At 38.1% G+C, this 14,216-nt stretch overlaps 1 protein-coding gene across 2 annotated transcripts in view; it reads left to right on the forward strand.

Annotated features, from left to right (window-relative positions):
- Positions 1–14,216, forward strand: part of EDIL3 (EGF like repeats and discoidin domains 3) — a 460,517-nt gene that overhangs the window by 196,354 nt on the left and 249,947 nt on the right. For both annotated transcript variants that reach the window (XM_084802296.1, XM_084802295.1), the window contains one exon: positions 11,536–11,664. In XM_084802296.1, the coding sequence (XP_084658422.1) occupies positions 11,536–11,664 (129 nt within the window). The remainder of the gene's footprint in view (positions 1–11,535; positions 11,665–14,216) is intronic.

The raw sequence follows: 14,216 nt of genomic DNA on the forward strand, positions 1-14,216 counted from the left end.
GATGAAGGGGCACACATATGGCACCGTTTAACCTTAATCATTTCCTTATAGTTTCTAGCTCCCGGCACATTCACAGTCTAAGACCATGAAGAATAGGGCATGATTTGTAGGTTGGATGTATATTGTCCTTAAAGGTCTCATAGGTTAATGTCTTTGCTCTCAAATAATATATCTACTCTGTGAGAGGTGATCAGATCATAGGAGCACAAGCTAAATCAATGGGTTAATCCACTCACTAAATCATTGCGATAGGAGGTAAGGGCTAGCTAGAAGGGGCATGTCGCTCTTATAGTTCCTTCAAAGTGTATTCTCTGACCTCCTTCCTACATCTATTTCTCCTCCATCTCACACCCTCCTTCTGTCTCTCTCTCCATCCTTTCCACTATCTCCGTCTTCTCCCTCATCCCCACCTCTCGTGGTGTGTGTGTGTGTGTGTTTGTGTGTGTGTGTGTGTGTGGGTATGTGTGTCCTGCCACAAGGCAGGGCTCTTGGCCCTAATTTTTTTTTATTTTGAACAAGTATTAAAAAGGAGTAGTCTTTATTATTAATTTCTTGAGAATTTCAGACAATACAATTTGAACACATTCACACCCCTCCACTCCTTACCACCCTCCCAACCATCCCTGCCCTTTCAAGCCCATTTATCAACTTCGAGATTACGTCTTTCTTCTTCTTTCCCCCATGGACTCCACTTTGTGTTGTCTCCCCTAGTTGTGGGATTAGAGATTGTTCTGGCACGTGGTCACCAGGCCAGTAATCACATTACTTATTTAAAAGGGGATGGAGAGCAAAGACTCTCTGTCTCCCAGAAGCCATCAACTACTAATAGCTCCTTAGCTAGTGGTAGAGTTGCATATCCACCTCATCGTCCTCTCTACCCTTTATTTTGAGATTGTTGAAGGCCCTACCCCCAATAACCCATAACAAATACTCATCCTCTGTGGACAACTTAAGTGGAATATCTCTGAATATTCAATGTCACAACCAGAGATGAGAAGAAGCATGTAACATTTCTTTTTCTATGTCTGGATTATATCACTCAAGATTTTAACTTCTAGATCGACTTATTTACTTTTCTCAATATCTCCAAACCACCATGACTTAGAAGCTCTTCTTTTCAAGGCTCATCTCTTTTGATGTCTCATCTTACCATAGGCCTGTGCAAATGGGGGCACATGACCATGGACCAAAGTCTCTGAAGCTGATGTTCAAACAAATCTTTGTTACTTGAATTATTTTTTTAAGTTAATTGTTACAGTGATGAAAATCTGACACCTAAGACATTTATATATGAAATTTTCAGGACACAATTTATACTAACAAGGTCCTTGAAAATATAAGCTGATGAATTTTGAGTCATAAAATCACACTGAATTTAGAGTGGGCTGCAGATATGTGTCTTGTAAGAAAAAAAGAGGAGGAGGTAAACAAAAACAAACAAACAACAAAAAAAAACCAGAGAAGCTGCATATGAAGACAGAATTGACATAATCCCACCACCAAGTGATGCTACCAATGACCATGTGCTTCTGTTAATGACTACATGATAGCCTTATCAGTAGTTTTAAAAAGCGAGAAAAGTCAAGAGAGTTTTTAAAAGAGTGTAGCTGATGCCTTGGTTTCCAATTTCTGTCCTCCAGATCTTAGAGGTAATTTTTTTGCTGTTTTAAGCTACTGAGTGAGTGGAAATTTGTTCCAGCTATCCTGAAATGAATACAAGGCCAGAAGAGCATGCTGTGTAACTACTGGTCATCACAGGGCCTCCCACAGTCACTTGCATACTGAAGCCAGTGTGTTCAGCAGGAGACAGTTTGTCAATGTGTACTGGAAAAAAAGTCTGCTTATCCCAGATTTTAATTTGCACAACCTTCCCCAAAGCTTTTACAGTTTAAATAGAAATCTTATTAATCTTTCTGATTTTCCTCAATAATGAATTTTTTATTTTTCTTAGAGTAGTTTAATTCTGTTTTTAAATAAAATATTGTAGATAAGCTTTTCCTAACATAACCGAATGTTTTACATTTATATTTATAAGAAAATGCAGAGGAGAAAACTACAGAGAGAGACTATAGAGAAGACAGTTTGAAAGAATCAGTCCCATGAACATATCTGAAATAACTTGGTTTCAATTAGTATTTACAATTATTTTCACTTTTGTTATTTTTTAGGTGTGTGTGTGTGTGTGTGTGTGTGTGTGTGTGTGTGTGAGAGAGAGAGAGAGAGAGAGAGAGAGAGAGAGAGAGAGAGAGAGAGACAGAGAGACAGAGACAGACAGAGACAGACAGAGACAGAGTCAGAGAGACAGAAGGTCAGAAAGAGAGAGAGAGACTGTGTGATTGCAGATTCTTTTGGGGTACAGAATGCTAAATGCCTAGAGCTGGAGTCCTATGAGGCTGTAAGATTGCCAACATGGGTACTGGGAACAAACAAACTGTAAGAATAGTGTTAACCATTGGTCCATTACTTTAGACCCTCAACTAGTCTTACAATGAAGTTCCCGTGAATTAAAATGACAATAAATAAATAAATGTAAACAAAACATGAATAGAGGACTTCAGCATGTTTTTTTTTTTGTTTTTTTGTTTTTTTAAGATGAGAGATAGGACCAACAGCTGTTTCTGTTTCTCCTTCATTTGTCCGGCAATAACCACTGCAAAGCCCATACTTTTGCAATGAAACACACTGACATTTCTTTATTGTGTAATCTAATGTGCACGTACAATTTTAAGCACCGATTCTGAGTTTTGAGGGAAATAAAGTATGAAGTAGACCAATTTTGAACTACACCACCACAGGAGTGTGAATCTGCTTGTTTCCTAATAGTCCACGTGGTCTCTACAGCTGTCAGAGTCGGAGCATAGTGCTCACTGTGTTACACACATGAAAATAATTTTAACTATGTTATTAGAATTAGGAAGAGATGGAAGCAAAGTATATGAGTCTGTTGTTTTGTGAGCAATTAATCTTGCTGACATACTTATATGAACTTGCAGAAAGATGCCTGGAAGAATGCTGTTGAACTCGGCTGTTCATTAATTTTGATCACATGCTGCCCCCATTATGTTGGGAACTACTTAAAGGTTCCCTAGAAAACTATTGCAGCATTGATTCAAGAATTCCTGGAAGCCTTTTGGATTTGAAAGTTTATTTATGTGCTTTGATAAAGTGTTTTGGTCTAGTGAGATAGTTCGGAGTACCATCAGAACTATCTGATGCACGGAGTCACCACTCTTTCTGCTTCTCTAAGTCTGTAGTACAAAATGATGCCAAGTTCTTTAGAGAGCTGTTTTTGAGTGGGAAGGCATTGATGACAGTTTTGTAAGTGTTCTTTCTCTTAAAACCTCTAAGTGGCTTAGGAATACTAATTTGTTTTCAAACCTTGCTTGCTGTTGCAGTGTTTTTAGTGCTATGTATAAGTCACCTGTGCCAGTTCTGACAAGTAACAAGAGACATAGGAGACATTTTTTAAATATAATAAAGTCCGGGCTGTTAAAATTAATAAAATACAGTATAAGGGGTGGGGAATAAGGGGTATAAAATGGCTAAAGTTCATTATATAAATGTACGAAACTGTCAAACAGTAAAAATTTTAAAGAGATTATTATAATGCCACAGGGAAACCTCAGAATTAAATTTCAAGAAACCATTACCTAAACAATGAAAGGTATTAATCCTAAGTGAGTAACAATCACAATGCTGGTGAGCTGTAAAATTTTTTTAAAAATCTATTGCCCACTATGGAAAATGATATGTACTCTGATATTGCAAGCTTACTCTTTCTGCTGCCCTCAATCATTTTTTAATTTTTATTTCTTTTTTACATATACATATATATTATTAAACATATATAAAATAAACTACATACAACAAGAATAACTACAGAACAATCCGGAATTATATTCATCTTATGTTCATAGTGTTTTGATTGTTTGTATTTGGCAAGCTTGAAGAAAACATTTCCTACCTCGGTGAGTCTAAAATTCTAAATGATAATCTGTGTCTATCATATCTCATCTCTATCAATTTAAAATATTAATCTTAATTCCACCGAAAGCATTAATCAGAACTTACTTGCACAGGGCCTATAGCATAGTTACTGTATCATGAACAGATGCTATTTATGTAAGGGTCAGGTTTATTCTTATCAGTACAGAAGAAGAAATTTTATATATTACAAGTGATTATTTTCACTTATCAGTGTACTAGGATTTAAAATGACACTGTGCCATCTGGATGTGGATTAATGCAACAAAGATGGAAGTTTTCCCATGTCCCTCATTTTCATGTGACTGATCTTATTCTTTAGAGAAACCTAAACTAGAAATTACTGCAATACATTTTAATTCTTTATGATAAATATCATATAGAAATCAATTCAACTATCAAGCAAGCTTTGTGGGTGCTCACCTAAATTCATTTTATCTTTATGTGCTAACTTATTTTATGGTTATCTCTATTTACTCAGGCTCAAAGCATATTGGTATGTGGATCGTTTGATCAACAATGCAAAATAGTGTTGATAATGTTATACAAAGTCACACCTTTCTTTTCTTTTTTCAAGACAGGATTTCTCTGTGTTGGCTATCCTGGACTCACTTTGTAGACTAGCCTGGCCTCGAACTCACAGAGATATACATGCCTCTGCCTCATTGATGAGTACCACTGTACCTACCCAGCTGCCACATTTTTCTTAATAATCCATTTGTCAAAGAATTAAGATATATGCCGTCATGATAAGAATACAATTCTGCCATCAAAATAACAATTTTTTTAAAGTTTTAACAACACTAGAGAGGAAAAGGAGAACTCAGTTATCAATTAAGAAGCCTTGAAACTTGTTAAGTACATACATAAAGCTCTAGGGAGAAGGCACATGAATTTCTGGGAGGAAAGATAACAAGTATTGATGTTTCATTGACCTAAATCTAGAAGAGGTAAAGAGGTATTAATCCATTAACTCAAGGGGTTATTGCATAGGTTCCTTTTGTCAGAGGTAACAGAAATTTACTGTGTGGAGACAGGATTCTGCCTGCTGGGGTGAGGTCAGGGCCTGAAGAAGGGTGGATGAAAGTGTGGTCAAGGAGGAGAGGAAGGAGAGGTAAGGATGAGCCAGACAAGAAGGGGCTGAGGAGGGGGGAGGGGGAGGAAGGGGGAGGAGGGGGGAGGGGGTGAGGAGGGGGGAGGGGTTAGGGGGAGGGGGGAGGGGTTGGGGAAGTTTTGCAGCCTGACTGACTGGCGGTCAGAGAGCTCCTTTATTTATACAGAACTCAGTAGGCAGGGATGGCTGCATGTTGTTCCAAAATATAGCTCTTATCATTTTTGTACCCAGATAGTTTTTTTTTTTAAACTTCTGCTTGGTCATAAGTTTAGTCATCCTTGATAAGCCATAATAGAACAGAATTATCTTTTAAAATCATTTTTCTTCATCAACCCTACAACCCAACCTTTAACAATACTGAAGTTTTAAGGACATATTTTGCCAAAGCATGACAGCCTGTTCTCTGGCTCTTGTGGTTTCAAGGGCACTAGACAGAAAGAAAATCTTCAAGACAAACTGGGCAGACTGTGATGTCTTTGTATAATTTATTTATATGCTTCATCTTGGTGTTATATTTTGTTTTGTTGTTCCTTGGTCATATGATAACATAATGGAGGTCTTAAGAAGCGAAGTCTTAGTATTTTTTATTTTAGTACTTCTTCATACCATTCTTTGCCCTCCAAGATAAGAAAGAGACATTTAATTTGATCTGCTGCCAATTTCTCTAGCCTACTGAATATGTTTACCTTCTTAAGTTTGCTTTGTTTGATGACCTTGTTCCTGAGTAAGGAACATCCAGAGACAGATGTGCCAAGACTGTCTTTGAGTACAAGCTTCATAAAGAGGTCTGGCATAATTATTTGAGTCCCAAGCTCCAGGGTATAAAGAAGACCTCGGAATAGGGACAGATGAAGTTATGTATGTCCCTAAAAGCCGTAGGGGGAAGTAAGGTTACGTACTCTGGGGAGAGGGCTTAAATGATTCATAAGAAATTTTCCATCAATCCAATATCCCAAGTTGTACAAATAATAAAAGCACCCCAACCATGTGACATGTAGAGATCACCGCCAAAATATGGGAGACCATACCACAGCGATTGCATCACTTGGCTTAGCTTTGTCAAACAGCTGTGCTGTCTTTATGACCTAAAGAGATAAAAGAGAAGCAGCTTCCTACCTCAGTGCTCAAACTTCCTGCATTGAAAAAAAAATCAAAGAGTTCATAAAAGGTATATAAAGACCAGAGATGGGAGCTCTGGATCACTGGTTAAAGGTGATTGCCTTGTGACCATGAGAACTGGAGCTCAGGTCTCAGCACCACAGAAGTCAAGCATCCCTAGAAATGCCTGAAATAAGCCTGGAGGATTACTGGGACTTGTTTACTTCCACCCCAGCTACACAGGCACGAGCATCAGGCTTGCCTAAGAAGAATAAGTCGAAAGTGAAAAAGAAGGACAAAATATACTCTTCTTGTTTCTGCATGCAGGAACAGATAATCCAAACTGATAGAGTGCATGAGCTCATGCGCACAGACACACACACACACACACACACACACACACACACACACACACACACACACACAAATACTCACATACACACACAGAGGGAGACATAGACATCAATACAGACAAAAATATACTAATCTAAAGAGTATATAGAATCAGGCTCACATATAATTATGAGAAAAGTATATTTGGAAATAGAATTCATAGATTATAATAATGAGTATGGTTATCATTAACATTAGAGAGCCTTTCTATCTATACCCATAATATCTAATATACTCTGAGCCGATTGCTGAAAATGCTCTGAGGTGCTTACATTAGGAGAGCCTTTGGAGTGCTGCATTATTTATAGAAATATGCTCTGTGAATTCATGCTGACTATTTACATCTGTCATAACCAACATTAATTCACAGATCAACAAATTGGGAGCGAGCATGGCTTGCTAGGAAGACTGAGACTTTGTAGTCAGTCAAAGTATGATAAAGAGCTTGGCTTTCTGATTAGATATGTAACTGAGCCTCTTTGTGCCTGTTTGTTCCCCTAAATCCAGGATATATTTTTATGATATATATCTTAAATAATATATATATATATATAAAACATATATATTTAATAAGAACTTAAAGGACTCTAGAAGAGAAAATCCTAATCCTATGTGGTTACTTCACCCTTGTCCTTTAAATAAAACACTCTGGATTTCATGGAGTGAGAAAAGCACCAACAGTAGTGGGAATCCTTTCCTAACATGAGATGTCAGCTGACATCATGACCCTCAGGATGCACATACAAGGAGCTCCACCTCACAAACTCAGAGAATACTGCCAAGACTTCACCTGTGTTCCCAAGGAGTTTGGGACTTAGGGTCCCTTGTTCAGCCCTATCTTCAAGTGTCTGTATTAACACTTCTTCCAGTCTTCAAGAACGGATGGCGTTAAATACCGCAGATTCTCCCACTGGCTTCCTCAAACACACCACACAGACTCCTGTGGTTAGCTGATGTTGCAGGAGAGCTAGGTCACTCTAAACATAACCCACATGGGATCTGTGCAAATGCCTTATGCCTGAATTATGGGCATCGCTATTTCTTTTTAGACATGTTTCTTCATGGATTAAACCACTCAGAGCTCTGTCTGCTCCTCTCACCATGGAAATTTTCTTTATTTTCAGCTTTGTTTTGGATCCTTTTTGCAACGCTCTCCCCCATGTTCCTTCAGTTCTTCCCCATACTAAACTGTCTGATCTCACCTTCTTGCATAGTCTAATTCTCTAAAGATAAGTGTGCGTAAATGCCATCTTATGCAGGCTCCTATGCAACCCTTGTTCTTTGGAGAGACTTTCGGTGACCCACGGCTTGGCATCAGTTTTATCTCCTAGCAAAAGCAAGCCAAGGTCTTACTTACAAATATTTTATTAGTCCCCTATAGCTTTTCTTAAGCCTAAGTGAATGTGGGAGAAGTTTCTGTTCTTTCTGCTATAATTACTGAACTCTCTCAAGGAAGCAAGAATAGCTTCATTACATTGGGTTTTAATAACTATTCTTTCTCCCAGGTATAATTCCTTAAATCCAATTTTCTTCATACATAGTATTTTGTAGATTTTACTGAATTTTTATTATGTTATGTTTTCTTATTTGCTCAACTGTGAGATTGAGTTAGGTGATTTTCATAGTGGCCTCTTTGTTCAGAATTATATATCTGGATATATTTTGTATATTTTTATGTAATATATGAGTTTCAGTTGCCAGTTACTTAAAACACATTTTTGCTTTGTTTTTTTTTTTCCTTTTTGGAAAACAATTGATTCATCAAAACTCTTAGTATTACCTTTGTTTGAGTTTCTCCTCCTGGAATCACAGATTTTGAGTTTCAGGACTAAATTCTGGGAGATATTGATCTCACAAATAACATCAAATTTCTCTAACCTTTATCTTTAAACATCAGGATAACCACAACCAGGGACTGCAGAAAAAAATAGCAACCACCTCATTCTTTGCTGTGGAGAGTAGGTGAGATTTTTTTTTTTATGTAAAATGTGTTCTTACATTGCAAGACGTTGTCAGACAATTTTTGAAATGAGAGCAGGAGAAACAGAAAGGACAGCAAGGAATGTTTAACACGATGCTTTGCAATGAGAGGAAATTATTCAGCTATTCTAAACCTTGTCATAGGTCTTATACCTATTTCCTTCTCTCAAACACATATAATGCCCCACATGCAACTGAATTACCTGGTTCGTTGTTTGAACCATTGCTTGAATGGCATTACTTGAAAAAAAAATCATACTGTATACTTGAGATCTAAAAATTGATACTACGTGGAGCAAAGGCAATGAGATGGTTACCATTTTATATATTAAATTTCAGTTAAAAACAGCCAGCAAAAATCTACTTAATAGAAGTCCCCATTTTAATACAAAATTACTCAAGTTAGTCTTCATGTTGTACCTTAGCTATCCAGGCATCTCTTTTGAAGGAGATCAAGATACAGATGCTTGTAGGTGAAAACACAGCTTTCACAATTTTTCAGAGAAGGAGAAGAGTGCAGAAAGTGAAATATGAGTCCAGGAACTGTAGAGACTATCCTAAGTAAATCTTTTATGGTTTCATACAATATTAAACTATTTTTCCCTATAAAGTTTCTGGAGGAAAGAATCAAACTGTTATCACTTTTTCTTACACGGGATCATGGTACCGAATCTTTAAACGTGTTCAAATCCAGATATTGTCTATTAGTATTATTAAACAATATAATTATTGCAGTGGTTAGTATTAACTTGTTACTATATCAATAAAAGATACAGATACCTTAGAAATTTTAATAAGCTTTATTTCACCCATGACTGGGTAGATATTAACCCACTAACCTACCTTGACATTTTCCAGTCCAACCTCCCATGTCCTTTGCTCTAGATCTGTGCTACTTCCCATCAAAAATAATATAAGTATTTGCACATGTTTTCCATCTCTGCTGCTTCTCTCTGGCTGTGCCAATCCACAAAGTACATTCTCCTCAGCCCTGTGGTTCTTCTTTGCTAACCCAAGGCAGTTCTGCTTCCTCCTTCTCTCTCATACTTGTCTCTCTGCTCCAATGATCTTCTGTCCTCCAAGCCAATAAACCTTAGCTCTGTCTGCCTCAGTTCTGCCCTGGTGTGTAGGCATTTGTTCAGTCATTCAGGGACAATTTGGAGGCAAGGATTACAAATGTCATTTTGGGTCTGTGAGTGTCTGCTCATAAAAGACAGCAAAGCCGACCTCAGGGAAAACAAAACAAGTAATATTAGAATACATAGCACCAGGCCAATCTCTAGCACTCTCAAGAGCAATGGGCTCCTCTAAGTGCATATGGAGAACTTTCTAAGTCTACTTTTTCCATTGACTCTGTTACAAACCCTGTTTGATGGATCCTCAACAGTTGTCCCATATCTTCTATATTTTTGTATCCAATGCTCTGACTTCCTTCTTGTCTCAACTGAAAGTGCTTGCTCTTTTCTTGATTTTCCTCTGGGGCTCCAGGACTCTTCCGTGACTCCTCATGAGCTGTCAGGCATTTAGTTTCATAACACCAACATTCATTTTCTCACACCAGCATATAGCTTTCTTTTCAATGAGATTTCCTCCCAAATGGGTTTTATGATCTATACTTTAAAAACTGAATTCCTCCTGATTGGTCTCTCCTATCTAGTAACAGCAAATTTGTCTTACCTGGTCTCAATTTCTTATCTAGTCTACTTTCGAGTGTGAGAAGTGTACGGCTTGTCATCAGTTTTGTAGGACAAGGCAAAGTGCTTATAATCTAATCTTTTCAAAATATATTTGTTGTTTGGTCCCTTTTTTTATCTTCATGGGGAAACTTTTTCTTGACTTCTTAGACTCCTCTACAGAATCTCTTCTCTGGGTTCTGTCTTCACTCAGCATTTATTCGAGAAAAATGAACATAATACAGAGTATTGTAGTGAATGCTTATGAGGGACAAAAGAGACCAGGAGAGAGCATGAGAGCTTAGCAGAAGCCCTCAGACTGTGACCCAGCCTGTCACTTCTGAAAGGAGAAAAACAACAAAGAAAAGAAAGCATTGCCTACAAAAGCTTCAGAAACCGAGTTTTTCCAGCAAACTTCCACTGTACAAGAAGAGCATCTCTGAGTACAGAATGTGCACTTGAGGAGTTCAGTGCCAGGTGGGGCTGGACCAGTTGATACCACATGGTGCTCATTGCCTCAGGAGTGTAAGCAGAATGAACATTGTTGCAGCAGATCCTACAGAGCAGTAGCTGGATGCTGCCAACTAATCACACTGGTACCAGCTGGATTTGCCCAGGGAAAACTCTGAATGTCTCTATTTTGCACAGTAGTCTTCAATCTTTGTAGAACTTACATTCCCAGCATCTACAAAATGGCTGTCATGGCCTCTTTCTCAAACATGCAATTCTTCCTGAACTATGCTGTTAAGGGAAGACAATAGAAGTTTCTCTTAAGGCCATTCTCCTCCTCAAATTTCTGAAGATTCCATAAATTACTGCAAGCATCTACACACTTGACATTCTCTACATTGGCAGAGTCAGATTTCTTTTTGCATCAGCAAGGTCAAAAGCTCTTTGGAAACTGAGATTCAGTGTAAATGGTTCAACAATTCAGAAATTCTTATAATTGAATTTAGGGCTGTTTTTGAATGTATACTATTTGGATGGTACTGTTCTGCATATTTTAATATATAACTTCTTTTCAGCTGTAGGATAACCACTAAAGTTAACTTTACCATTTTAATAATTGTCATAAGACCTAACCAAAGCAACAGAAAAATTAAATGATTTCCCAAGGTCACATAGCTTAAAAGTAATGGCATGTATGTTCAAATTCAGGCCATTCAGCAGAGATTGCACAGCTGTGCATTTCCTGTACAGTATCAAGAACAAAACTGTCAGCTGAAAATGTTGATATAATACTTTTTTATTAAGCACATGCTTTATGAGGCATTTTTTTTTTCTGTCTTTCAGGTCCCTGCATTCCCAACCCGTGCCATAACGGAGGAACCTGTGAGATAAGTGAAGCATATCGTGGAGACACATTCATAGGCTATGTTTGTAAATGTCCCCGGGGATTTAATGGGATCCACTGTCAGCACAGTAAGTTATTTATATTCATTGTGCTCTTATTTTTATTGATCTATTGTGTACAAGTCATTACCTTCTTGTTTGTGGTCTACTCATAGAATTGTAGATCAGCTCAGAGTAGTCTGGGCATTTTGGCTCATGCTGCCTGCCTATCTCCACACAGTGCATGTCACCTCACAGGATGAGGGCTGTGCTAGTCTCCATACCTGAACGTGACTGGTAATATGCTTACAAGTCCTTTTCATTGTTATTCAGTTAAGTTTACCCTATGTTGCCTTTCGTGTTAAATATTTGTTTCTCTCTTTCATACTTGTAAATAAACCTACATACTCGAAGCATTCTAGCAATTATTCTGGTGATCAGGTTTACAGACAATGCAAGGGGAAAAAAAGAAAGGAATAGAAAACAATGCTCTTGACTCTAATCAACATATAACCTTCTTTCCTCTGTCTTACATATGATGTTTCTATGTGAAAATCTTGGAAAATTCAAGAAAACACAAAAACGCCCAATGAGTGGCATGCATCCCAGAGTGCAGGGAGCCCACAGGATACTATGAGCTGAAAGATCTTATAACAGAGGTAGCCATGTGCCGGCTGGATGTATTAATCAGGACGACAAGGTTATGGATGGGGAGACAGCTTGATTTGGAAGAGTGGAGAGAGTATATTGCTAATGAATACCAAAGTGACACTTAGGACAATGGTTTGGAAAACTAGAAAACAAATCTTGAGATATCATCCTGGGTTGGATTCCCAGCATCCCAGAGTACTACCTAGTCTTATCATGTCTTAATTCTTAGAGTCAGGAAGCATCTTGTGATTTTCTAAAGTCTTTTCAGAGTGGAGAGTTTGTAAAACCTCTAGAGAAACTTGCTAAGTACGTGAACACTCACGTTGCTTACATCTGGCTCCTAACTTCCTTGAGTGATCTCTAAGTCTCAGGCCATCAACAAGCAAATTAGAGGCTAGTCAATTTTCTTAGACAATTCTGAAGTGTCAAGGTTGACTCTCCTTGAAGGTAGGATCATTCTACACATGGGAAAATCTTAAAGCAGACCTAGAGAGAGTAAGATGGGAAGTCAGTATCTTAGGTATCTTTTTATTCACTTAATCTCATGATAAAAGTATGATGAACACTTGCAGGCAGAGCATAAAGATGTGTTATCAGATGCAAGCATTGGGGGGACAGTTGTCTTACCTCTGTAACTCAAGCATGAGCTTTTCTTACGCAGCACACGCAAAAGGTCTCTCTGAAAGAAGAATCAGATTTTTATCACGGGCTGGTTTTCCAAAGGCAGATATAGGGATAGTTCAAAAGTCCTAGTGTCATTTTATTAAAATAGTTTAATATGCATATTTCTATTGGAAATAATTTTTCATGCAATATGTTTCATCTTGGTTTCTCTTGCCCTTCCCCTCCCTTATCATCCCTCGTTCACAACCCACCCATCATCATGATCTTTCTTCTGTGTCTTTCCATAAAACAAAGAGTCAAACAACAGAAACCAGACAGACAAATATTTAAAAATAATAAAAGGCACAAGAAACACAAATACACACACACTTAAAATCAAAGTGTAATTATCTCTTCACATTGTTCAGTTGTGAGTCAGCTTCAGGAGGATGCTTCTCTAGTGATGGAATGATGGCTGGATGACACATTGATCTTCTGTTATAGCAAAATGTCATTAGGATGTAGTTTATTGCTATGTTCTTTTAATAGAACACTATTTGCTCCCATGCCCCTGTTCCCTGACCTTTTCAAGGTAAGATTCATGGCCACCCAAGTAGTCAAGGTTCAGTGTCTGAAAATTTGGAAACACTCAATCAAAAAATGAAATTTCACCAAACCTCTCCACTCAGGGCTCAAAGGGCTCTCCTCAGGGCTTTGCAGAAGAGGTGATAGAAACATTACAGGAGCCGGAGGGGGATGGATGACTCCAAGGAAGCAGTGTCTTCCAGATACAGCAAGACAGTTGAACTCACAGGGGCTATGACAGCATGCTCAAGGCCCACACCATTTCAACCTAGATGGGAATCTCATAGTTAGAGTTACTCTTGCTATGATGGAACACCATGATGAAAAGCAAATTGGAGTGGAAAAAGTTTATTTGGTTTACACTTCCCCATTGTACATAATCACTGAAGGGAACTCAGGTAGGACCTCAAACAGGGCATGAATCTGATACATGAGCTGATGCAGAGGCCATGGGAAGGTGCTACCTACCAGCTTGCTTAAGGTAGCTTGTTCAACCTGTTTTCTTATAGAACCTAGGACCACAAGCAGAGAGGGCATCACCCACCACAGACTTGGACCTCCCCCCGTCAATCACTAATTAAGAAAATATCCTACAGCCAGATTGTATGTAGGTATTTCCTCAAATGAGCTTCCTTCCTTTCAGATGATTCTAGTTTCTTTCAAATGGACTTGACATAAAACTAGACAGTGAAGGGTCACAACACTGAAATGGAGTACAGGCAACCACCCCTAACCAAGAATCTAGTTGTAAATGACACATGCCTGCAAAGAAAAATTTTGTTTTCAATAATGGTGTCTTGTTT

This window comes from Acomys minous (genome assembly GCF_964271855.1).
Source record: "Acomys minous genome assembly, chromosome: 11".
NCBI lineage: Eukaryota > Metazoa > Chordata > Mammalia > Rodentia > Muridae > Acomys > Acomys minous.